General features: G+C 38.6%; 1 protein-coding gene across 1 annotated transcript in view; it reads left to right on the top strand.

Moving 5' to 3' along the window:
- Positions 1–26,320, top strand: part of cacna1ba (calcium channel, voltage-dependent, N type, alpha 1B subunit, a) — a 621,742-nt gene that overhangs the window by 21,259 nt on the left and 574,163 nt on the right. The window contains exons 2-4 of the mRNA XM_068012672.1: positions 9,241–9,507; positions 10,977–11,082; positions 15,607–15,746. Coding sequence (XP_067868773.1) covers positions 9,241–9,507; positions 10,977–11,082; positions 15,607–15,746 — 513 coding nt within the window. The remainder of the gene's footprint in view (positions 1–9,240; positions 9,508–10,976; positions 11,083–15,606; positions 15,747–26,320) is intronic.

Genomic DNA, 26,320 nt, shown 5'->3' on the forward strand with positions numbered 1-26,320 from the left:
ATCACCTACATCACTCTCCATCTTGATGAAGAATTCCATCATATTATGGTTGCTCATCCCCAAGGGGTCTCGCACAACTAGATTGTCAATTATTCCTCTCTCATTACACAATACCCAGTCTAGGATGGCCTGTTCTCTAGTTGGTTCCTCAACGTATTGGTCCAGAAAACCATCCTGTATACACTCCATGAATTCCTCCTCAATGGTATTGTGACTAAGTTGATTCACCCAATCTATATGCAGATTAAATTCACCCATAATTACAGATGTTCCTTTATCACATATGTCTCTAATTTCCTGTTTAATGCCATTCCCAACATCACCACTACAGTTTGGGGGTCTATATACAACCCCCACTAATGTTTTATGCCCCTTAGTGTTTCTCAGCTCTACCCATACAAATTCCACATCGTCAGAGCTGATATCCTTCCTCACTATTGCGTTAATTTCCTCTTTAACCAGCAATGCAACTCCACTGCCTTTTGCTTTTTGTCTGTCCTTCCTAAATACTGAATACCCCTGGATGTTCATTTCCCATCCCTGGTCACCCTGTAGCCATGTCTCCATAATCCCGACTATATCATACCCGTTTACATCTATTTGCGTGATTAATTCATCCACTTTATTGCGAATGCTCCGCGCGTTAAGGCACAAAGCCTTAAGGCTTGTCTTTTTAACATTACTTCCCACTATTTTTCACTGTGGCCCTGTTTGATTCTGGCCCTGTTTGATTCTGGCCCTGTTTGATTCTGGCCCTGTTTGATTCTGGCCCTGTTTGATTCTGGCCCTTGATTTCTCTGCCTATCACTTTTCTTAATCCCCTTGCTGTCTTTTGTTCTTGTCTTTAATCCCCCCTCCTCTGACTCCTTGCAAAGGTTCCCATCCCCTTGCCATTTTAGTTTAAACCCTCCACAACCACTCTAGCAAATATTCCCCCTAGGACATCAGTCCCCGTCCTGCCCAGGTGTATCCCGTCCAGTTTGTACTGGTCCCACCTCCCCCAGAACCGGTCCCAATGTCCCAGGAATCTAAAATCCTCCCCCTCACACCATCTCTTCAGCATTCGATATATCCTGCTATTTGTACTCTGACTAGCACGTAGCACTGGTAGTATTCCTGAGATCGCTACCTTTGAGGTCCTACTTTTCAACTTACTTCCTAACTCCCTATATTCTGCTTTTAGGAACTCTAATTTTTTTCTTTACTTGCGTCATTTGTACCAATGTGTACCAGGACCACTGGCTGTTCACCCTTCCCCTTCAGAATGTCCTGTAACCGCTCTGAGACATCCTTGACCCTAGCACCAGGGAGGCAACATACCATCCTGGAGTCTCGTTTGCGGCCACAGAAACGCCTATCTATTCCCCTTACAATTGAATCCCCTATAACTATTGCATTCCCACACTTTTTACTCCTCCCCTGCGCAGCAGAGCCAATTGTGGTGCAACGAATTGGGCTGTTGCTGCTTTCCCTTGAGAGGCCGCACTGATGACACCCTCATCCCCCCAAAGACTCAGATTATCAATCAAAGGCTGACTTGGGTCACAAACCAAACAAGATGTATCCCTGTTCACCATCTCCCACCAATTTATATTAGCACGCCATTATAGATGTTGACTGGAACCATAATAATGATAGAAACTGCCATTTCATTTATAATTTTTTAAAAGATCGATTAAGCGAGTGTCTGATGACATTTCATAAAGGTGGTATCCATAAACTATGCGATTAATAGTGGTTGTCATTTAACTTGACTGTGCCTTTTTTATATAAAGTTTTTACTTGTTTTCTTGAATTTTGGTGATGTTCAAAATAATAACTGATCTACTATCTTTGAATTTACCTGAGTTGTTGGGGTCCAGTTGTTTGTTTGGGTTTTTAAATTGGCCATAAAAACTGACTTTAGTGATCTTCAATTTAAAAAAAAAGAAAGGGAATGATCATTTGTAAACATTTGACAAGTATAACTTACTACACACAAGGAAGCCATTTGACCCAACCTGTGTCTGCATTTACCCTCCACACAAGCACTGTTTTATTTATGTGGAAAATCAAAGATGTTGATTTAATAACTGGTTTATTGGAAACTTTAAGTGCTTGGCACTATCTTTAATACTAATTTTCAGAATTCTCCTACATTATCCCATTCTTTTTGCTCCTGAAATATTCTAAATATGATTTGAAGTAGCGACAATGGGAAGTTTATAGACTAAGCACAAGCTCATTTTAAACGGGGACACCTAGAAATGGAAACACAACTTGCACAGCACATTGCTAACCCTTTTATTAATATATGCCCAAACAGATTTTTTGCACAACTATAGAATTGCACCTACACTTTGCATTTCAACCAATTCACAGATTCCGTATTGTTCATCAACTCGCTTTGCTTTTGGGTTGTGGAGATATTGGAATAAAATCACACAGCTGAAATGTACCTTTAGCCTATTAGCAGGGGTGGCAGAGCATGAGACAGCACCTGCTACTGCACCTTGCATGAACCAATTAAAAGCCACACACATAATCTTGCAAGATATCATTTCTCAGAATTTTTTAGAAAAATATCCTTATGAGATTGTATGTACCCACTGAATATCAGCAAAATAAGCTTTAATGCTTATCGTCAGAAGGTGAAATAAACTCCAGATGAACAAATGGGTTGAGGAAGCAGGCAGGCTTTATAACTGAGTGGCTTTTCATGCAGAGGGAAAATGATTACAAAAAATAATTATGTCCTATGTCACACTCAAGTATTTTTCTTTTAAATTGAGAAACCTAAGCGAAAGCCAGAATCCACGGAATCCATAAAGGTAGAAAAAGGGGAAGAATATGAGATAAATCAACAAATCATGTTGGGTAAAGTCAATCTTGGATTCTAAAAGTCAGTGAACTCTAGCAGGGAAGTAAGGAATTTTGTCAGTTTGGAGATCCCAAGAATGAAACAAGGGAATTACAAAAGTATGGTATATTTGGATTTTAGGAGGAACAAGAAAGCTCAAAAAAGTAATAATTACAATAGTATTTGTAAGGAAGGCCGTTACTGAGAGAAGAGGTGAGACACGCATCCTCTATTGGATAACAAAGTACTACAGGTGTGAATGAGTTAGGTGGAGTGCACCACAGGTGTTTTTTTATTCATGATTCATCAATTACCTGCCATCTGTTTTGATCATAGTAACAAGTTTACATTTGTGTGTGTTGTTAATAATGTTTTTAACAATCTTTTCCCACATGTTTCCAGCACACTTATTTTGGCAGCTGCCCAAATGTTGTACATTGCTCCCTTGTTGTGATGCCATTGGAAGCTGTGCTACAGGGTCGACCTAGCAATTGCATTTTTATACAGTGTCTGGAGGTTTACCTTTTGGATCTGTCTGACCTGTGTAAATTATAGTGTTTATAGAGAAGTTTTTCAGTGTCATACAAGGGTGATCCTCGGTTTTCAAAAACTTGTTACATCAAGCAGAAGCTGTGGATTTGTAATTATTTCTCGAAGTGCTTGTTCGTACATGTCAGTGGAACTCGAAAATGAACAACTGGGATTAATAATTTCTGATGATCTAAAGTATGTAATTTTAAAATATATTTCTAGATATCACTATCACTTTTTTGAACCTACACTCTAGGGACCTGTATGGATATGCTGATATTCTGTTTGCCACTGCAATCACTGTCGTCAAGTCTGAAGTATATTTCCAGTGTTTGTCAATGATAACACTCCAATCTTTCTCCTTTACCCATTCATCTAACCCAATACTCAGACTCTGCAAAGCCTGTTAAATTATATTCTACTCTTTGGGATATTTTGCTTTCTTTAAAATATAACTGCTTTATTTCTAAACCTGAATAATCTGCATATATAATAGCAGAAGTTCCAGGATTGAAGTTTATTGACCCAAATGTCGCTACTGTGCAGTTGAGACTATTGTGCTTTCATGATTACCCTGTACTCCCTATTATCAACTCAGTGTTATAATGCATTTTGAAAATTTTCCTTGAGTTATTTTATGCGAGACATTATCAAATGCTTTCTCAAAACTGAGATGGTCATCAACCATATTTCATTCTACCACTGACTTGACTGCATTTGAATTTCAATTTCTTTAGCTTTACATGATTTCTTTTACATGCACCAATGTTGGTTCTCATTGGAGACTTTAAAAAAAATCTTTCTGCTGAAATCTAGTATTTTTCCAGAATTGATATGAACCAAATCAGTCTGTAATTCACAGTGTCTGACTATTTTGAAATTTTGAATTTTCTTACATTCTTACCTGCTGTGGCTTATGTGTGACTCCAGCCCATCCCAATGTGGTTGACTCTTAACTGCCCTCTGAAGTAACCTGGGAAGCCACTCAGTTGTATCAAACTCAGGGCAATTGGGAAGGGCAATAAATGCTGAACACCTCAGCAACGCCCACATCCTAAAAATGAATATATTTTTAAAAAATTACGGGAATAATTTTCAATCTTTGTATGTCCAAAAAGTAATGAAAGACGACTAACAGAGTATCCCACTCCTTTTGCTATTCTTGAGTGTATTTTATGTGTGGGGGATCAGGACTGACTGAGTGCTGTTGTTAAATTTCCTCAGAATTATATCTGAAATTCAGAAATTAAAGAATGTTTAAGGAATTGATATTGAATTTAAAGAATTAAGTTCATAACATGAATGTAATGAAAGCCACGGAAGGTCCTTTTTTCCATATGGTCATTGAGAGAAAAATATTTGTTAATGTAATCATGTGCCATGTTCTATTTGGCACAATACAACTGTAATACTTCGTGATGTTTTCAGGGAAATATATTGTACTCATTAATGGAAAGAGGCAGATCAAAGCAGTTTCTATCACAGCTATAGTTTACAGTTACTAATATCATTCATGTTCAATTATCCAGTAAATACTTGCCTCATTACCAAAGTAAGCACATGAAATGTATAAGATTATATTTTTTGAGTGTTACACTACATCAATAATTAATAGCAAGGAATCCACTTGGTTATAATCTGATAGCATATACTCATGTCTGTGTTTTGACAAATGTACCTTTGAGCAATTATCTACTAATATCAGTTATTTTTTCCATTTTGATTGAATTAACTTATCCTTCATACATCATAAGGTTATAATATAATGGCAAAACATGGAGATGTCTACTTAAAGCTTCATGTTGGAACCTACATTAAGGACCAAAATGTCTAAAGATTGGCTAAGAGTTTGTAGCGACAGACTTTTTATGGGTTTTTGCACTGGAACATATGGGCATTAGAAATCCAGAATGGCTTGGTGCCTGCTACACGGGATCTGGGACTTGTGTGAGCAGGGCAAGCAACTGTGTGTCTCCTTAGCCAAATAAATTGAAGAATCCTTGCTGCGATATGTAGATTCTGAACCAGGAAGTGCAAGCTAGACGAGTTAATTCAATGTCAAACCATATGCAGAAAGTGAAATAAAGAGGGGGTAAGAAAGATGGGATTAAGAGACGTAAAAGAGACAGAAAACATTAATATATATATACTTTAAAAAAATCTCCAACAATAATTGAAATCTGAAGGAATGAGACTCCACCCATGTGCTAATGCTTGGTTCCAGACTCGCATTCAAAGTTGCTATTGGAGGACCCATAGCATTGTAGCTGACCAAGTGTTATGAGAACGTGGTCAAGAGGGAACAGAATGAGAAGTAATTTTATGTATTTCATACAAAGACTTGCCTAGATATTCAGTTAGGTGGAACTGAGTAAATAGCAACAACAAAGAACAGTATATTGAAATCAAATTTCTTTCCATGTGGAAAATAATAATCATAATTAATCATCTGTTTATCAAATTTAAATTAGGGGTCTGGATTATTCCTATGTCAGTACCTTTTAATAAATAAATCACAACATTTCCAGTGTTACATTTAGATCTTACTGTTATAATTATGCTGTGCCATAAGCATTATTTTTATGATATTGTAAAATATAAAACAAACCAGCTGCATTTAAGGAAAATGATGAGCTAAAGAAAAAACTCGTAGTAGCCGATGTTAATATAATGTATAGGATTAGCCCCATTTAGCTGTTAGGATTAAATTGTCTTTGGTCAGACATGCAACTCCGAAAATTGACTTAAAAATGCAAATGGTTGCTTATCAGAGTTGGCTAGGGTGCTGCTATTAATTGTCACCAGAACCCTGATAACGGAATTATTGGAAAAGGCAAATCTGAGTAGCAGTACATAAATGTGCCTCACCTTTCTGATGAATTCAGTATGAAACATTAGTAATCTCTAAGATGTGAATTAAAAATATGTTGAGGGTGTAACTGTGCAATGTAGGATTTATTATGTGAACGAGGAAGATTATTTTATGTCACCTTGAGCATTTAACTAATATGTAATATATTTCTGATAAGTCTTATAAATGTAAGGGGTCCATTAATACTCAGCTTCTTCCCACCTGATCTTCAAAATCTTTTCAGTGGGAATGAAGAATGCATTAGTGGTGTCGCACTGCCACACATAGGGCTGGATTTTATGCACGGCAGCAGACGAAAAAAATGGAGGCCTGCATGTGTGGGTTGCACGCTGCCATGCTGCTGTGATCTCCCTCGTGGCGGCCCGCAATAATATGCCAGTTGGACGCCCCCCCCCCCCCCCCAATCACGCGCAGGCACTGTCAACAATTTTAAGGCCCTGCCAGCTAATTTAAATTTTTAAAGTTAAACCCCCCCCCCACTGTACTGATTTCAAAATCTGCTGCCCCTTTCCCATCTCACAATAACAATAAAATTCATTATTTGCCCTCTTCCCATCCCCCCACCAAAGCATTTATCTTTCACACTTGACCTTCCCCCTGAGTTGAAGTGCAGATGAGCCATGTTCTAATTGAATGGGAGAATAGGCTAGAGGGACTGAATGGCCTACTGCTGCTCCAAATGTTCCAAAAAGAGGTGTGCGCACTTGGATACATTCACAGAGCTTTATTCTTCAGATGGATCATTTTTACTGTTGGGAAATATTGCTTACTTATATTTTTTTTAACTCCTGAGAGATCTGGTGAGGCCAATTTGCATATTATGGCTTGCCTACAGCTGGAGTTCTCCTGCAACTGCTGCAAACTCAGACTTCAGTGAAGGGGCCTTAATATTATGTGGTATTTGTGTGCTTAAGATTCAGATTAGGATCTCAGTCCTGGCTGCTACTGTTACATTTGCATTGATGAGTGAGTAGCAGTTTAACCAGACCCTACAATTCAGGGGGTGACCTCTGGCTGATCTTAAAATCGTTGCTGGGCTGAGTCGGGTTTGAGGCTTCTCACTATGCTAAAATAAAAGCAAAATACTGCAGATGCTGGAAATCTGAAATAAAAACAAGAAATGCCGGAAATACTCCGCAGGTCTGGCAGCATCTGTGGAGAGAGCAGCAGAATTAACGTTTCAGGTTAGTGACCCTTTATGATGCTAAATCTGATTCTAAAGACAAAATAGTATCAAACAATTGTTGCAGTTTGAATTTGCCTATTGTAATCCCTCATTATTGCTTCAGTTCTCCTTGGATAAATCCTCGTTTACCATATTTTATGTTCACACTGTGTTGGGGGTTATTTTAATTTTAGGTGCTAGCGTAAAACGGGCGATATCCGGTTGGCCGCTGTTATCCAGCTCTTTCCCAATTTTCCGGCTGTTTTCAGACCCCCATTACATACTCTTTATCACTGCGGAATGGCTGGAAGCCATAAACTCAACTCAAACATTCAACAGGTTTGATTTCAGCCCGAGGTCTGAGCTGATACAGGTTTCACCCGGGATAATTCACCAGAACGAGCTCCAGTCTACATCGAGATCAAATGGGCGTTTGTATCCCTCGCCACTTCTATTTGTTGAGTTTTCCCATGTGCTGTTTTAAGCAGTTCACAATCGAGCAGAATAAATTCTTGGATGTTGTAGTGGTTACATTTGAAGGCTTTGGACAGCATCCCAGCTTTACAGAATAATTCACTATTTTTAACATACACACTTCAATTTACTTGCATTAAATTGCTTTTGGACATTCATTTTCAAACACCTCTGCTACAGTTAGATTTCGCTTGGGTTGATTCACCATAACGAGCTGCAGTCTACATAGGGATCAAATGGGCGTTTTTTAAAATATCCCTCGCCACTTTTGTTGCCTTCAATGCTTTTCTCCTGGTTCCAAATCAATGTGAGCTTGCGCTTTTGTGGCCAACAGTCCAGAACCTGTGACTTTGAAACCTGTTGAATTTAACATGAAAATAGCTCCGTCTGAGCTAATTTACAAAATCGGCCTGCGATAAACCGAATGACCGTAATCTTATTAAAATAATTGGAAAAGGGAACAATTTGCATGTAATATTTGTAAAGAGAATGTATAGAAACCATCTCTACTTTATGTTGTTTTAGGTTGGCAGGAACCCACGGGGAAGGATTTTAGGGCAAATTAAGTTTGAATTGCAGGTAGATGGTGTGAAAGTTTCCTGTGACTGCGTTGGCGCTGTGCACGATGAGGTGTACTCGCTGCTTTCTGTGCACAATGCGTGTGCACGCCGGACACGCCTGTCTTTGTTGGGCTGCTTTGTTTCTCCTCTGATTGACAGCGGGGCTCCCGGGCACATCTCCCGCCAGCAAGCTGGCTCTAGGCTTGAGGGACCACTTCAGCGTTGGCAGAAGATGCCAGTGATCAATTCCTGATTTTTCATCTTTCAAGAACAACAAAAAGAGAAAGCAACCCATCCCTTCCACCAGTCTAAATGATTTGGAAATAAAGGTGGAGTGTTCTTGCTGATTGGCTTCCAGGAATCACATGGGTAGGTTTCTATAAGGGGCTGAGATTCGCAAATTGGTTACTTTCAGCAGATTGAAATTGACAACTGCTTGTGTGTTGATTGCGGCTCCTGTTTTAAAAATATTCGACAAAAGCAACAAAATAAAAAGGAAGCGGATGTATTTTGAGCAACTGTTCGCTTTCTTAGGCGATGACTAAATCTCCAGTTGTAGCTCTGGATGTGTGCTGAACCTATTCGAAGTTATGGGAATAAGACCGAGTATTTGTGTTGGTGTCGCCTAGATTGCAAGAAGACTTAAATTGCACACCAAGACTGAGAGATCAATCTCGTTTCTCTCCTCTTCATCTGATGTACACCCGCAACCAGGAATAGGAGACCTATGCGTTTGTGATGCGTCTTCCTTCTGTGTCTAATCTGAGGTGGGATTTTAACGTGTGGTTTACTTTTCTAGAATGGCTCGCTTCGGAGACGACGTGTCAGCTCGCTATGGAGGTGGAGGTCCTGCCGGCGGGGGAAGAGGTGGAAGCCGCCAGGGAGGTCCCCAAGCCGCCCAGAGAGGGATGTATGGCTCCAAGTCGATGGCTCAAAGAGCCCGGACTATGGCTCTTTACAACCCCATCCCAGTCCGTCAGAACTGCTTTACAGTCAACAGATCACTTTTTATATTTAGCGAGGACAATGTCATACGAAAATACGCCAAAAGAATAACCGAGTGGCCATATCCTTTTCTATATAACCGAGGCATCCAGAGTATAAAGAATACAGAATGACAGTGAGGTGCAGTGCCACTGATTATTGGCACAGGTTTACCCCGCCGTTGCCTGGGCGTATGTATGGATGGCGTGTACCGGTGTGAGTGCTTTGTGCTGCGTGTCTCAGGGAGGCTGTTTTTTTTTCCATATAAAATCGCAGTCCCTATTGATTCTGTTTAAGAGCAGTAAGTCTCGTTCACAAGACACACGCTGTCTGATCTATGGGTTATGTGATAGATACATATTTATCTTCAATGTGCTTTTGCCATAATGATTTAAGGAGTTAACCAATCCGTTATCAATAATCCATGATCAATAGATTGTTTAAATCAGACTGCTAGATGCTAAAATCGATATTTTTTCCCAAGTGAACGTTTCAGTGATTTTGTGTAAGACACGAATGTGTTTCTTGCAGAGCGCTACATGTTAAAGTGGTGCTAACAGATGCCTTAAAACATTTGCAACAAGCTGCTTTAATCAGCTCCGTTTGCTAACGTTGCGTGCATTATAACCATAAAAAGTACAGTATTTTCTTGCATTCGTCCCAAGAGCCGATTTCTGAAAAAGAAACTCTTCACTGTTACTCTGGAGCTCACCAGCAGTGTAATGGGCTTTCCTGTCTGCTGAGAAAGTTGCTAGTTTTCTGTGTATCTGTACAGTAAAATGGTGTACTGGTGGAGGGCGCTGCCGCGACGCGCTGTTCACCGGTTAATGGTGCTGTCCTAGGTGCTGAAATGCGCCCACGCCTCCATGCAGACTGCGACCCGGCTGGAGATGGCGAAACTCATGTTGTGGGGAGGCGGCGATGGAGATGATCTGTTACGTAGGATGAACGCAAATCAATTATTTCGTGTGTGTGTGTGTGGAAGACTTTTATAATATATCTAGATATACACATTATAGTAACCAGATTTTATCGATTGTTCTGGTTAGGATTTGCCCTAACACTGGCTAATTATTTATAGAAAAGGGTTAAAATGAAAGGCAGGTTACTTGGTATAACGGTGCAGTCGATTTTTCCTCGGAAAAATGTACTTCGAGGTAGCGCCTCTTGGCAGACGAACTTTCATCTCAAATGTTACCAAACTTCAGCTCAACCAGTGTCTTTCACCCGGCCAGCTGAAGAGGCAAAAAGACCCAGGGAACACCCCGGTCGGCCAATTTGTCAGTCTTTATTGAAGCTCTGGATAGTCTATCTCTTTTCTGTTCAACTTCACATCCTCAATATGGAAAAAGGGTATAAGTAATATCATTGGGGTTATTGTGCATTTAAATATGTTGATTACGTCCTTATTGGCCCGAAATTACGGGAAGGTATCAAACAATTACAAGTTTCAGCCAATTATCTTTTATTTTAAACAATGAGTTTTTATAAGCTAAAGCCAGAAACAAAGTCAATATGATTATGGAAGCTCATTTCCTTAACCTTACTTACTCCATTTGAATACATGATATTAGCGACCATTATTGCAAACTGCATTGTTTTAGCTTTGGAGCAACACCTTCCCGATGGAGATAAAACGCCCATGTCGGAGAGACTGGTGAGTACCGTATGCTGGTTACATTTCCACCATACTACCATACTAAAGTGTCGCTAAACACACTCTACTCCCTGAAAGACGAAAACTGCAGATTGTAAGTGTCACGTACATAAACTTTGCTCTACTTCTGAGTCCTTCATAAATTTAAAGAATTATGTCGAATTACACAGAATTTACAGCACCGAACAGGACCATTTGGCTCAACTGGTCCATACTGTTGTTTATGCCCTACACGAGTCTCCCCCCACCTTACATCTAATTGTATCAGCATTACGAAATTTCTTAAAATGTATCAATCGTTTTTTCCGCAATTCCTGTTGTTAACGAACAACAGGGCCAATTGTTATCTTTCCGAGTCATGCAGGCCTGGAAAATATAAAGGATGTGAAACCTACTTTTTGTACCTGTTTACATAGGACGAGGAAAATTTGGAATACTAACAAATTTAAGAACAAACACTTTCAGCATGAAAGTTTACACACAATGTTAAAAAACACATCTTACATAAAACAAGCATTCATAACTTGAGGCACAGAATCATAGGTCTAATAACAGTAGGAACAGTAAGAAAATAGTGTAGTGAGCTGCTAAAGCAGAAAAAAGTTACTTTCATAATGTAAGCAACAAGTGGGAAAGGTCTTTTTTTCCCTGGGGTTTACACAATTATGCAGTAATGTTAAACAGTTTCATAATGGAGTGCACAAATCACATGCAAATGACAAATAATAACAAAATGTTTCCTGTTGAAAATGAAGAATTGGTACCATGGTGCCATTTGTAGAGAATCCTAAACTGGCTGATAAAATCTCTGTGTTGACTATACTGAGTGCCCAGCCCCCACTTCTGATATTGTTTTCAAATTAGCCCCATTTGTGCTTTGTCAATTCAAAGATTGTTATTACTACATGACTGTCAGCAATGTGATGTAGAAAACCGTTACACACAATGGGATCGAACCCAGTTATCTCCCTGTGGCACATTAATCTGAGACACATAATTGTGCTTTAATTAGGCAATAAACAATGAGAAGGTACTGATTTGTTTTTTATGGTTCTTGTCATGTGTTGCTGGTAATCTAGGTAAAACTAAGTGCTATAAATGTGAAGGTTAACTATAGTTCGTATAGATGCAAATGCTTGATTTAATTATTGCGAGTATTTTGTGATTTTCATCACATTAAGTTGACAGAAACTAAAGATCTGTGCATGAGACACATTTGTTCAAAGGCTTTATAGTTGTTCTAAGCCAATCAAAATATTCTTCTGTCCTTTAACTATAATCTAATTCATTGACTAAAATTTAAATTGCAAGTGAAGTATTATTTTCTTTTAAACTGAATAATCAACCTCTAACACTAGTGATTTTTAAAAATATAAACTATGCTCCCTAATGATTCATTTGGTAAAGATGGTGTACAACTGATCATTCCATTCATAAAGTCTCAGATTTGATCCCCAGACTGTGCTCCATTCTTTAAACTCAATGGTGATAACAGTGCCTCAATTAACTTTGATGTTTTTGGGTTAGAGTGGCTGCATCATCCAGAATTCTTGCTGCTAACTGTTTTCTGGTAATACTTGCTGAAAAAAAGCACATATATAGACATCAGATGAAAACATGATTTGGCTTGTGGTTTCCCCAGTCTAATACTCTATACTGTCGGGCTCAACCATGAAGAATAGACATTTCGCCAATGTACCAGCTTGTGGAGCTGTACTCCAACAGGAATCAATAACATCAGTGGAAGAAATAAAAAGGAGGACACCCTGATGTGAAATTATTTTGCACACTGAACATTATGAATACCAGCAACAAGGATATCAAGAATTTTATTTTATAGCTGCCATAAATGGCAAGAGTTAGGACACCAACTTGCCTAATTGTAAAAAGCTTTGATAAATGCTGCTTCAAGCAGTGACTGTTCAAACTGGTTTGTAAAATATTTGAAATTTGATGTTTTGAACTTTGCCTAATTGGAGTCTGTCAACCAAATCTATAGTCCCTTGATATGTTGTTCTACACAAGTGGGTGGACTCACCTCTATCTATATACTATAGTTTAATTAGAGCACAGCAAATGGCTAATTGATTAACTTTTCATAGCAAAGGCACAGCAAGTCCTTTGAAATTATAGTCAGATAAATTAAATAGAATTTGGCTTTCTTTATTGAAAAATATAATACCGATCGCGCTGAATCCAACTTAAGTTTGAAAAAGAATTGTCATTTTAACTTGGAAAGAGCTTCTACAGACCTTTGCACACCTGAAATTACTCATTTATTGGCTGTTGTAAACAAAACTTTAAGAGAAAAGTATAACTAACAATTTTCATGTGCCATTTGGCATTACTAAGCAAATTATTACGTTACTTTGATCTTGAAATGCTAAATATGAATAGTATCACAAGATGGCATTTTGTACTTCATCTATTCCTGCTAGTTCACAGATTACAATAATAAAATGCTTTCATGAAATCATAGTGCTAAATTTAATGTATGGATTTAGTATTCCTGGATGGCGAAGTGATTGAAGAGGTATTTCCTTTAGTTTGTAGTTTTCTTTATTGAGGAGTATTCACTTGCTAGTGACAGGTAATGGTCTGTCTCAGTCCTATACTTCTGGCAAAAGATATATGGTTGGCTTGTGCCCATAGTTTGAAAACAGCCAATAGCTAGTCAGTGGTGGGCAGTTTGTAGTGTCCCAGCAAAGCCACCCCATCTACTGTGCCCTGGCAATGTTTCGGTCCATGGCTCAAATCAGCAGCTGAGTTGAATAGAGGATGCTATGTACCCTTACCCCACATTTCGTGGCACTGCATCTTACTGGCTGTAATGCTGAGCACTATTGTACCACTTTAGTTCCTACATGTTTTATCAATGCAATGGTTTACTGAATATCACAGCACTCAAACTAGAATAATTTATTATTTGAAAAATTCTAAGTATCTCCTTGAGAGATTTCTGTCAACTGTACAGCAAAAACGTCTGTAAGATCATGTGATGCATTTTACAAATAGTAATAGGCAATGTGATGCTGTTTTAAAAAAAAAAAGGCCCTGTTTAAAATATACTTCCTTGAAAACCAGTACAGCATTCTTCAATTAATAAGATCTGTGAAGGACCCTGAAAAAATTTGCATTTCATTATTAAAATTAATTCATTGCAGCACACACCAATTTCTGAATAATTCATGATTTTACAATTTTCTTGTATGCAGACCAGAAGTAACATGATGGTTAAAACCTAATCATCATTGAGAACAGTAACAATTCAGTCATGCTTATCTTGCACAATCTCCTTTTGCCACCCAAAAAAACGTTGGGGTTGATGCAAACCTTTATCACTGTTCCTGGAACAAATATAGTGATTGTGACTTTGTTTAGCATCTGGCGACCTTTTAACAATGAAACAAAAGCAAAATACTGTGAAATGCTGGAAATCTGAAATAAAAACAAAAATTGCTAGAAGCACTAAAACAGGCTAAGTTATTTTGATCAGATCATGGACTGGAAACATTCTCTCCTCACAGTTGCTGCCTGACCTGCTGAGCATTTTAAACATTTTCTGTTTTTACTTATGACGAAATCTGTTTTGTAAAGCTGCAGTACCCCATAGTTATGTATTTTCAGCCCAGGAGGTGAAATTCTTTCATTCAACATATTTGAAGTGTAACATTTCTTTTCAGAAATATGTCTTCAGTCTGAAATATTCTTGTAACATGGGTCAAGCTCCTTAAATGTATCTGATTAATCTGCTGAAACTAGTTCCTGAACTGTTTCCTGATAATCCCAATACATGAAACTAAGAATGAAAAGTGGAGATTAAAATCAAGTTGTAAACAAAAATGATGCCTTCAATGATCTGGTACATTAAAGGTGCATTCCCACCATCACAAGTTTAGTGTCAATGCAAATCAGCTTTGGCTTTGGACTGATGCAAACCTTGTGTAGTATAAATTGGGTATTAAAGCCTGACTTGACTCCAGAGAGAAGCAAAGTCACACTCATATTGCTCGTCCAACTCAGAGCTAATTCAACACTGACTGAAAATTGAATCTGATACTTTCTGATCAGTCAGACTCAGGGATCCAAATCATTCTTAAGATTTAGACTAATAGTATTGAATTTGAACTGCAAAGCAGGTACGGCTCCTGTGATTTTGTTAAAAGTCAAACTTATTAGTTGCACAGTGCTAGTTTATATCATTGTCACCTGAAATGTCTGTTTTAATGCAAGAGTCTTAAGAATATTGTTATTTAATGATGACCATCTTTGTTTAATCTGAACTGTCAGTTTTTCACATTTCACCTCTCCTGTAAAACCAGTCAGAGTTGATAATTAGATGATGTAAAAATATTCCAATAAGCAATATTTGACTATTTTCAGATGCAACATTAGGAAGAAAAATCAAGGAGTTAAAAATTGCCAAATCTATTTCTGGCTTGTTGAGCAAAGAACTTGAACAATTTGACATTTTTTGTCATCAGATAAAATGACCTTTCTCATTGGTGTATTTTTCTCTTTCAGGATGATACTGAGCCTTATTTCATTGGAATTTTTTGCTTTGAAGCTGGCATCAAAATCATTGCTCTTGGATTCGCTTTTCATAAAGGTTCTTACCTTCGAAATGGCTGGAATGTGATGGATTTTGTGGTGGTTCTGACAGGGTAAGTTGCTGAAATTCACACACTACCAGTGCAATTGTTTTATTTTAAAAGATTCCGTATGTTTTCCAGGGGAAAGGTTGAAATATAAGGCAATTTGAAACTGCGAAGTTCAATATTATGTTAGGAGCTTTGTTGGACTCGGTACAATGGAACTCCATTATTTACTCTCCTATTATCCACCATCCCAATTATCAGCTAGAATGTTCAGGACAAAACCTTGCGTGAAATGTCATTCATTGCAAAGATTCTTTTGTTTTTGTTTAATTTCCTTTTCTTGATGAATAAAACTAATATTTATTTGTAGGTTTTTTACTTGCCTTTGCCTGAGTGCCTGAAGCAATGATGTATCATATATATATTACCAAAATTTGGACACACTCAATTATACGCCAGTCTTTATTAACTACCATGGGGCCCCCTACATATTAATGGATGATAATGGAGGCTCTATTATGTACTCATCCACAGGTGACTAATGCAACATATTTTTATTATGGTGCAGTGGCAAAAGTCAGATTGTGTGGAAATCACTTAGACTTTCTGAACTGCTGTCAAAGTTACTTCAAAAGAATGAGAAAATATAGAGTGCTGTACTATTTGAACTAGGTATGTATTACATTGGATATAAAATTGCACTCCTATTTAATGATTAGTAAGTGGTTGTTTGCCTATGTTACCTTGCACAAAAGTGATCACGTTACATAAAAATCAAAGAATCATACAGAAAAGCTTTGTCTAACTTAAAAAGAATTACAGGTTCATTTATATAATAGAAAAGAAGAGAGGCAATTTTTACCTCTGTTGGCTAATGATGAGGGTGTAGATTGCTTGACATGGTGTAACCTAATACTAAAATATTGCCAGAATGTACTTTAAGTTTGAAACAAAACAGAATGCAGTAAGTGCGTACCATCTGTGCAGGGAGAACATTTGTTTAACGTTTTGGGTGGGGCACTTCAGAACTGAAAAATGAGGGATAAACATGCATGTTGAAAAGGTCACAAAGAAATGAATAAGAGGGAGCATGATATCCCAATCGCAGAAAATTACTTTAAATTTTGGATATTAAGTTGCCAGTTATACATTCATCAAGTGTTTAGTGATCCATTTAGTTTGCAGTTTACTGTTCCCCAAGTTGAGGACCATTGTGCAGTGTGCTGTAACTGCAGTGAACAATTTTGAAACATTAAAGGTCGACTTGGTTGTAGGTGAATGTAATGATACAAAAAAAAAATCATTAAAATTTATGTATTGAAAGTAAATATAGGAGGAAATGCATGATTTTGAAAATCCTTTTTATTGAATTTACATTAATGGGTAGCCCTCTGTGAATATCAGGTTGTCACTCTTTCAAATCATTGTTAATTAGCTAATACCATGAAATTTCACTTCAAATAATTGGTAATTATCTAGTGAAGTTATTTTTTTCTGATACTGTCTGAAATGGAACACTTAGGACTGACCTCCTGAATGGGATTTGCACTTTACAGACTCCTTATTTCTGGTTGTGGTTCAGTGAGAATGTCCCTGTAAATGCTTGGTTCATTAGGCTATTTGCATCCACACTTAAAAGAACTGTTCAATGTGGCACGATACCTAATGGCAGTTTGAGTACATTTTTAGTATGTTGCCTTATGTTGTACATAAAGGGCACATTATTAAAACCCAGCTGACATGTTAACTATAGGGTTTTGAGTAACGTGTACCGTCATAGAAGGCTGCAGTTTTACCTCTGAAACAAAGTTCAGATACTGGTGCAGATTTATGTTTACTAAAGGTGGCAATGCATAATGTGAGCATTGAGTAACTAGCACTTTTCTTTTGTTCATGACAATGTACATTACACACAAATTTGAAGAATAAATGCCATTATTGGGTCCAGTCATTGTTCAGTAGCTTGGTGACTTGGACTGCTGCTGATTTTCACAATGCCTTGACAACCTGCCCCCATGGTCTACATTTCATTTGAAAATAGGCAGCCGTGACCAAATGCTTCTGAGGTGTTTAGTCCACCTTCGTTTCAATGAATCAGACTGAACGTTTGATTGCTTTCACAAGTCTCATTGCATATAATAAATGGATCACGCTTGTAATCCAGTGATCTTAAAATGGGCTGGTTCTGTGTGAGACATGGTTCCATGAAATATATTTCTTTTACTTTGTTTTAAAAAGAGTATTCTATTCAATGAGATCGGTACAGAATGCAAAAAATCTGTCTGCGGAACTTACATAAAATTGCGTTTAAATTGTTTATCTTAGCTATTCATCTTGAATTTTTATGTAAGGATTTATTTTCTAAAGGAAGAGAAAAATGTATTTTTGCTTTGATTTGTATTAAAACAGACAAGTTATGTGTGATGCCCTGCAGTGAACATTAAATAAGTACACTCTTCACTCTGCAAATGTGTTAATGGGGAATAAAGAAGCTCTCAGCAACTGATGCATGATGTAGTTCTGACAGACACCTTGCTCAGATCAGGTGAATCTATTGAACTGTTTCTTCCTCCCACCCGCCAATGCATTGTTGACAAAAGGCAGTAGTTCTGATTCATTTTTGTGTACTCATTGATCAAACAGATTTTTTTATTTAAGTGTTCAAAGCACTGCTACTGGAAAATAAAAGTGTTTATCGTGGAGGCAGGTGTCCAATTAGCTGTGTGCAATACATTTATCCAATCAGACGCAAGCTAGACTGACAGAATCTTTCAGGAGTGACTTTGTATTCGGACACTGGTGACAGACACATAATCTATCTAGATCCGGTATGAGAATGTGCTAATTGGGAAAGTAAATGTAGTATTTTAGGCCCTAGATAAAGATCGATATCTCATTGAATGACTGTAGAAAACCTAAGAGATCCAGGCTAAGGGCTTGGTTTGTTGCTGAAGGAAATATCCTTCCACATCCAATAGCTTCATATTATGTTTGAATTGTTCATTTTTAATCCACCCGAATTACAAGAGCAAAGATTTCTGTTGTGATTTTGTTACGTATCATAAGCTGCTAGTATCTTTAATTTTGTTTTAACTATCTTTAAGCAAAGTCAGTTGCTTCTTCTGTAGAATCCAAAACTGTAATCTGGAAATAGAATAACGGAAAAGTTCCCCTCCTCCTTCCCCATCATATTCTGAGACTCACTATAAAACTTGAAACAAAATCACTTGCTTACTCTTTAGGATCCTTTATGAAATGTGCAGGGCTGCACTCCATCATTCTGTGCAGCCACGCACTTGCATAAAAACAGCAATGTGTTAGTTAAATATGTGGGCTTTTTTTGCCAGCTGACCACCAGACATGAGCATTTCCCGTCACTGAAACCCTACTTTTTTCACATCATTTAATCTGAGATGATCTTCCAATTTGCTGTCTTGTTTCCTATTGAGCCTCTGCAAATTTGGTGGCAATCATCACAAAGCACCTGACTTCATATTGACCTGGATTTTGATGTTGAAAGGCCCAGTTTCAATTACACCTGGCTGCCACCAAACTCCCGCTCAGGAGAACCTGAAGAGACATTTCTTCATGTTGACTGCATCCAGGTAGTGCTTCAGCTTACTCCCAATAATATGAATGATATTAGTGAGGGGGTTGGTCAGGTGAAAGTGGTGAGTCTGTTGTGATTTTCCTGCAGCTTTAGATGAATATTTTGACCGTATACATGTAGCCACGTAATTTTTTTAAATGTTAAAAATAATGCGCTCATCCTTGTGAGGAACTTGTTTCCTGGGTCACACAGAAAGAATGGCTGAAGTACTGGAGGGCTGCTGAGATCTGTGGAACTGTACTTGAGCAAAGGAGATAAACTTGTTGGGGAGAGAGGAGGCCTTACAACTCCTCAAACTTGCTTCACTTTTAATGGAGGCAGATTGATTTGGATGCAGGATCCAGGGGAGCAAGGACAACTGTGACACTTACTTTTCTGGAACTTTTTATTATGATTCTGTTTATTTGGTGTCTGTATTCCACCTTGTGCTTGATAAATAAAATGCCCATTATTTCAGGAAGCTCTCCATTTCCTGTCTTTCAGATCTCTATTTTAAATATGCTATTAGGGAGCCAGGCAGTGTGGTGGTGCAGTGCAGTAGACCATCATTAATTGAGAGGATGTGGGTTCTCATCCATAATCTTCTGTCACTGAATCCTATACTTGGGTTGGACCGGCAGAAGAGGTGTGATGTGGAGTTGATTGATAAGCCACTGGGAAGGAAGAATATTCAGCAGACAAGCCCCCTAAGATTGTCTTCCATTTTTTACAAGAGTCATTGTGCATGTTAGAAGCTTCTAAATCATCCATCTTAATACTCAGACTCAGAATGCTGCACAAAATTGGGAGTTAAACATAATTAATAGAAAATGGGGAACTAAGTGCATCATTTTAAATCTACTAGGCATATTTCATGACTAAAAATAACAATTAAAAGAATATTTTCATTTTTGTAATTCATTCATATCTCTTCCATTCGAATATGGTTTCAGTGTCTTTTTAATTGACTTTCATCTGAAGATGACGCTATTGTACATCTTTTGTAAGAGTACTTCAGAGAACCACAAGTGAATCGCACTTGTGCATAGTTTTCTAAAGGATACAAATACAGGTACTTGTATTTGTACCTGGGGACACTGGTACTTGTAAAATCAGTTGAGAACCATTGCATTATACTCATGAGCATTGTGAACACCTACATATGGTGCCAATACGGTTTCCACTGAGAGCCAGATTGCTTTTAAAGTCAATTGTTACCACAGCATATTGCATCTGTGCAATACCAGTATTCCTAGCAAATAATGAAAGCCAATATTGTGGACAAAACTAATGCTGTGTAGTCAATTATCTATGAACCATGCATGGATATATTATCGATTATTGTAAAATTTAATAAACTCAGCATCCACAGCATAGCACAGTGATTAGGAATGCAATATTACAAAACTTGTACAATAGTTAACCACCCATAGTATAATTGTACAAGGTGTACAATTAGCATGTCAGGAGCTAAATCCAGGAACATTATAGTGGAGATACCATAACTGAGAGCTGCAACATATTTATTCCAACCTGATTTAGATGTACCTAATTTGCATTGAGTTTCATACAAGCATCAGGAGGTAAGTGATTCTCCTTTCAAGTAATTTGGAAGAAATTAATTCACACTGTTTGTACTGTACAGTTTAATGTGAAACAGTAAATTAGCAACTGGGAACAAGTCTGAATTTACAGCTATGGTACAAATGAGGCTTTTAGAAGGCATGCTGTACACTTGCATATTCATTAATAGTTGATTAAAATGTAAAACTGTTGGATCTGTCTCATATATGAGAGAGTTTCTTTTATAATGCAGATACATATCTCCTGACATTTTGCCCCCAATCTCATTTTTGTACCTCCCAAACCTAAGTGAGGCCAATTGTAAGGCCCTTACCTCTGCCTTAGCGGAGGTCAGTTACCTTGGTACATTTCTGGCAAGCGTAGTTCAGTATCATCTATAAAATCACTGCATTTATGCACTAAACCACCCATTGAGATATCGGATTTATATTCTCAAATAACTCTGAAGAGGTCAGCTGAATTGGAACTGTTTCCACTTTTATGATTTTGGAAAGCTGAAGGCTTTCTAAATGTAATAAAACAGAAAGTGCTAGAAATACTCAGCAGGTCTAGCAGAATTTGTGGAGAGAGAAACAGAGTTAATGTTCCAGGTCTGTGACTTTCATCAGAATGTTAACTCTTTCTCTCTCCACAGATGCTGCCAGACCCGTTGAGTATTCCGAGCATTTTCTGTGTTTACTTCAGATTTCCAGCGTCTGCAGTGTTTTGCTTTTGGCTTTCTAAATGTGCTTGTTTCATAAATAATAGATGGTCATAGATTAATTAAAGATAGTCACATGGATTGGAGTTTGTTTACAGTCCTCTCCAGCAATGCACTTCTCTTTTATTTTCTGTTGTGTAGTTGATTTATGACTTCTAACAGTTGATTCCTTTTGAACGATTGACTTTGTGTGTCACTGCTTTTTTTTCTAAATACCTCCTTAGTTATATCCAGCTGGTAACCTGTTCCCTCTGGCCTCTCGTCCTTGTGTCGTTCTTCATGAGAGTCTAGACAGTGAGCGCTAGGGCTGTTGCAGCTGAACCTGACCTGTTGCTCACTTGATGTGCAGTTACATAAGAACATAAGAAATAGGAACAAGAGTAGACCATACAGCCCCTCGAGCCTGCTCTGCCATTTAACACAATTGTAGCTGATCTTTTGCCTCAACTTCACTTTCCCGCCCACTTTCCATATCCCTTGATTCCCTGGGAGACCAAAAAATCTGTCTATCTCAGCCTTGAATGTACCCTGTGGGATAGAGAATTCCAAAGATTCACAGCCCTCTGAGTGAAGAAATTCCTCCTCATCTCAGTCCTAAATAATCAACCACTTATCCTGAGACTGTTCGGGATTGCACAGCCAGGGTAAACAACCTCTCAGTGTCTATCCTGTCAAGCCCCTTCAGAATCGTGTGTGTTTCAGTGAGATCTGCTCTCATTCTCCTAAACCTCAAAGAGCATAGGCCCAATTTACTCAGCTTCTCATCATAGGCCAACCTGCTCATCCCAGGAATCAATCTATTGAACCTTCACTGCACCGCCTCCAAGGCAAGTATATCCTTCTTTAAATATAGAGACCAAAACAGTGCACAATACTCCAGGTGTGGAATCACCAAAGCCCTGTACTCTTGTAGCAAGAGTTCCTCGTTGTATTCCAATCCCCTTGAAACAAAAGCCAATATGCCATTTGCACTCCTAATCACTTGCTGTCCCTGCACACTAACTTTGTGTGTTCCCTGTACAAGTACACCCTAGTCTCTTGAACATCACCATTAAAAGTTTCACGCCTTTTAAAAAATATTCTGCTTTTCTATTCTTTCTATCAAACTGAATAACCTCACACTTCTCCACATTAGACTCCATGCGCCACCTTGTTGCCCACTCACTTAACCTGTCTATGTCTCTTTACAATCTGTTTGTGTGCTCCTTGCATTCCCACCTAGCTTTGTATCATCAGCAACCTTCGATACATTATTCTCGGTCTCTTTGTCTAAGTCATTAATATAGATTGCAAATAGCTGAGGCCCCAGCACTGATCCTTGTGGCACTCCACTTGTTACAGTCTGCCAACTTGAAATTGCCCCAGTTATTCCTATTCTCTGCTTTCAGTTAGCCAATCTACCATCCATGCTAATATATTACCCACAACTCCATGAGCCCTTACCTTGCAATTAATCTTTTGTGTGGTACCTTATCGAATGCCTTTTGGATTACCAAGTATACTACATCTACTGGTTCCTTTTTATCTATCTAGTTACATCTTAAAAAGTCTAATAAATTTGTCAAACACTATTTCCCTTTCAGAAAAACCATGTTGACTCTGTCTGATTGCACTATGATTTTCTCAGTACATTGTTAAGTCTTCCCTAATAATGGATTCCAGCATTTTCCCAGTGACTGATGTCAGGCTAACTGGCCTGTAGTTCCCTGTTTTCTCTCTCCCACTTTCTTGAATAGCAGAGTTATATTTGCTAACTTCCAATTGGCTGGAACTGTTCTAGAATCTAGACAATTTTGGAAAATCATAATCAGTACATCCACTATCTCTGCAGTACCTCTTTTAGACCCCTAAGATGTAGGCTATCAGGACCGGGGAATTTGCTGGCTTTTAGTCCCTTAAGTTTCCCTAATGCTTTTTCTCTGCTTTGCAAGGGCTGCTGAATAGTAATTGGGAGTAATAGCAAGTGTGGCTGCCTTTTCCTCCTCTCCACTTCCCTCTGCCCACATGCCTCATTTATTGCCTTCCTAGCCGAGGGATGGTGAGTCTAATTGTAGTGCCATACTTCTGCCTTGTCTGAGATTAGTTTACGAAGCACAGACATTGAACCAGCGGCCTCTCTGATTCATATGGCTCAGTGCAGAATATTTACATGCTGAGCCATCAGAAGAGACACTGGGTGGACACTTGAGACCAAAATAATTGAGGGTATAAGATAGTCAAAGGTTTGTTGTGTCACAAAAATAGGATTGTGTGATCATGTTTAAAGATAAATACAACATGTATTTGCAAGGCACTTTTTCCCTTGTTTACATTTGTGAAAAATAACTGGCTTTGTTCCAAGCTGAGCTGAACATATGGATGCTAGGGCCATGTGACATCACAGGTGCACCAGTATAATAGATGCCTACTGCTTAGAGTTGCAGAATTACAACAAAATAATCTGGATGACCTAGACCTACATGTGCTTTACAAGATTACAATTTGGGAGAAAATGCAGGCAGCAAAAGTAATTTTGTTGTACATTGGGTTGGAGAGTGGTCAGCAATATTTGTCGCCATTCAGCCCCCTTTAAATCTGGCCCAATACAATCTTTGATAGAAATTCATTTAATGATTTATTTATTTATTAATTCATTCACAGAGTGTGGGTGTTGCTAGCAAGCTTAACTTTTATTGCCGATCCCTAATTGCCCTGGAGAAGGTGTTGATGAGCCACCTTCTTGAGCCACTCCCGTCCTTGTGGTAAAGGTAATCCCACAGTACTCTTAGGTAGAGAGTTTGAGGATTTTGATCCAGCGATGATGAAGGAATAGTGATATAGTTCCAACTCGGCGTGGTGTGTGACTTGGAGGGGATGTTGAATGCGTAGGGTGTTCCCATGTGCCTGCTGCTCTTGTTCTTCTAAGTGCTAGAGGTCTCAGGTTTGTGTGTTGCTGTTGCAGAAGCCTTGGTGAGTTGCTGCAGTGCATCTTGTAGCTGCAGTGTTTACCATCTATGCTGTGCCAGTGGTGGAGGAAGTGAATGTTTAATGTGGTGGATGGGGTGCTGATCAAGCGGGCTGGATGGTGTTGAGCTTCTTCAGTGTTAGAGCAGCACTCATTCAGGCAGATGGAGAGTATTCCATCACACTCAAAACTTATGCTTTGTAGATGGTGGAGCCAGGATTAGAATTCCCAGCCTCTAATCTGCTCATCACAGTATTTATGTGGCTGGTCCAGTTAAGTTTCTTGTCAATAGTAACCCACAGGATGGTGATGGCAGTGGATTCAATGATGATAATGCCATTGAAAGTCAGGAGAAGACATACTCTGCCTTAAATAAAAACAAGAAATGCTGGAATCACTCAGCAGGTTTGGCAGCATCTGTGGAAAGAGTAGCAGAGTTAACGTTTCGGGTCAGTGACCTTTCATCGGAACATACTCTGCCTTGTTGGAGATGTTTATTGCCTGGCAATTGTGTGGTGGGAATGTTACTTGACACTTATTGGCTCAAGCCTGAAGATTGTCCTGGTTTTGTTACATGTGGGCATGGACTGCTTCATTATCTGAAGAATTGTGAATTGAACTGAGTACTGTGTAATAATCAGCGAACATCCCCACTTCTGACCTTATAATGGAGGGAAGGTCATTGATGAGGCAGCTAACTTGTACCAAACCTTGGTTAGATCACACTTGTACAAAAAGGATGTAAAGGCACTGGAGAGATGCAAAAAATATTTACAATGATGATACCAGAACTGGGAGGTTATACCTATCAGAAAAGGATGAGCAGGATGTCTCTCTTTTGAAAAGAAAAGCTGATAGATGACCTGAAAGAGGTCCTTTAAAATAATGAAACATTTTGATAGAGTAGACACAAAGAGAATGTTTGCTCTTGGAGAAGAGTAAAACTAGAGGCCATCAATATATGATAGTCACCAAGAAATCAAATAGGGAATTCAGAAGAAACATTTTTGTCCAGACAGTGGCGAGAATGTGGAACTCACTACCACAGAGAGTGGTTGAGGCGAATAGTTTAGATGCATTTAAGGGGAGGCTAGATAAGCACATGAGGGAGAAGGGAATAGAGGGTTATGCTAAAAGTTATATCAGGAAAAATGAGTGGCGCATAAACTCTGGAAAGGACTGGTTGGGCCGAATGGCTTGTTTCCACTGTATATTCTATGTAAGATCGTTGGGCCTAGGACACTGTCTTGAGGAATTCCTGCAATGATGTCCCAAGGTTAAGATAATTGGCTTGCAACAACCACAACCATCTTCCTTTTGTGTTCGGTTTGACTCTAGCCAGTGGAGAGTTTTCCCTTGATCCCCATTGACTTCAGTTCTACTAGGATTCCTAGGTGCCACACTTGGTCAAATGCTCTGATATTCAGCTCTTTTGTCCATGTTTGGGCCAAGGTGTAAAGATAGCCTGGAGCAGGATCCAAACTGAGCATTGGTAAGTAGGTTAATGGTGAGTAAGTGCAGCTTGATAGCACTGTCTGCTATACCTTGCATCACCTTGCTGATGATTGAAAGCAGGCTGATAAGGCAGTAATTGGCCAGATTTAACTTATCCTGGTTTTTATGGAAATTGTACACTTCGTCAGCTAGACGCGTAGTGGAGCAGTTTGGTTAAGGGTGCAGTTAATCTTTAGCACTATCACCAGGAAGTTGTCAGGGGCCATCGCCTTTGTTGTATTCAGGGTACTCAGCCGTTTCCTGATAGCAAGTGAATCAAATTGGCTGAAGACTGACATCTGTGATGGAGGCAACCTCAGGAGGAGGCT

This window comes from Heterodontus francisci, chromosome 32, assembly GCF_036365525.1.
Source record: "Heterodontus francisci isolate sHetFra1 chromosome 32, sHetFra1.hap1, whole genome shotgun sequence".
NCBI lineage: Eukaryota > Metazoa > Chordata > Chondrichthyes > Heterodontiformes > Heterodontidae > Heterodontus > Heterodontus francisci.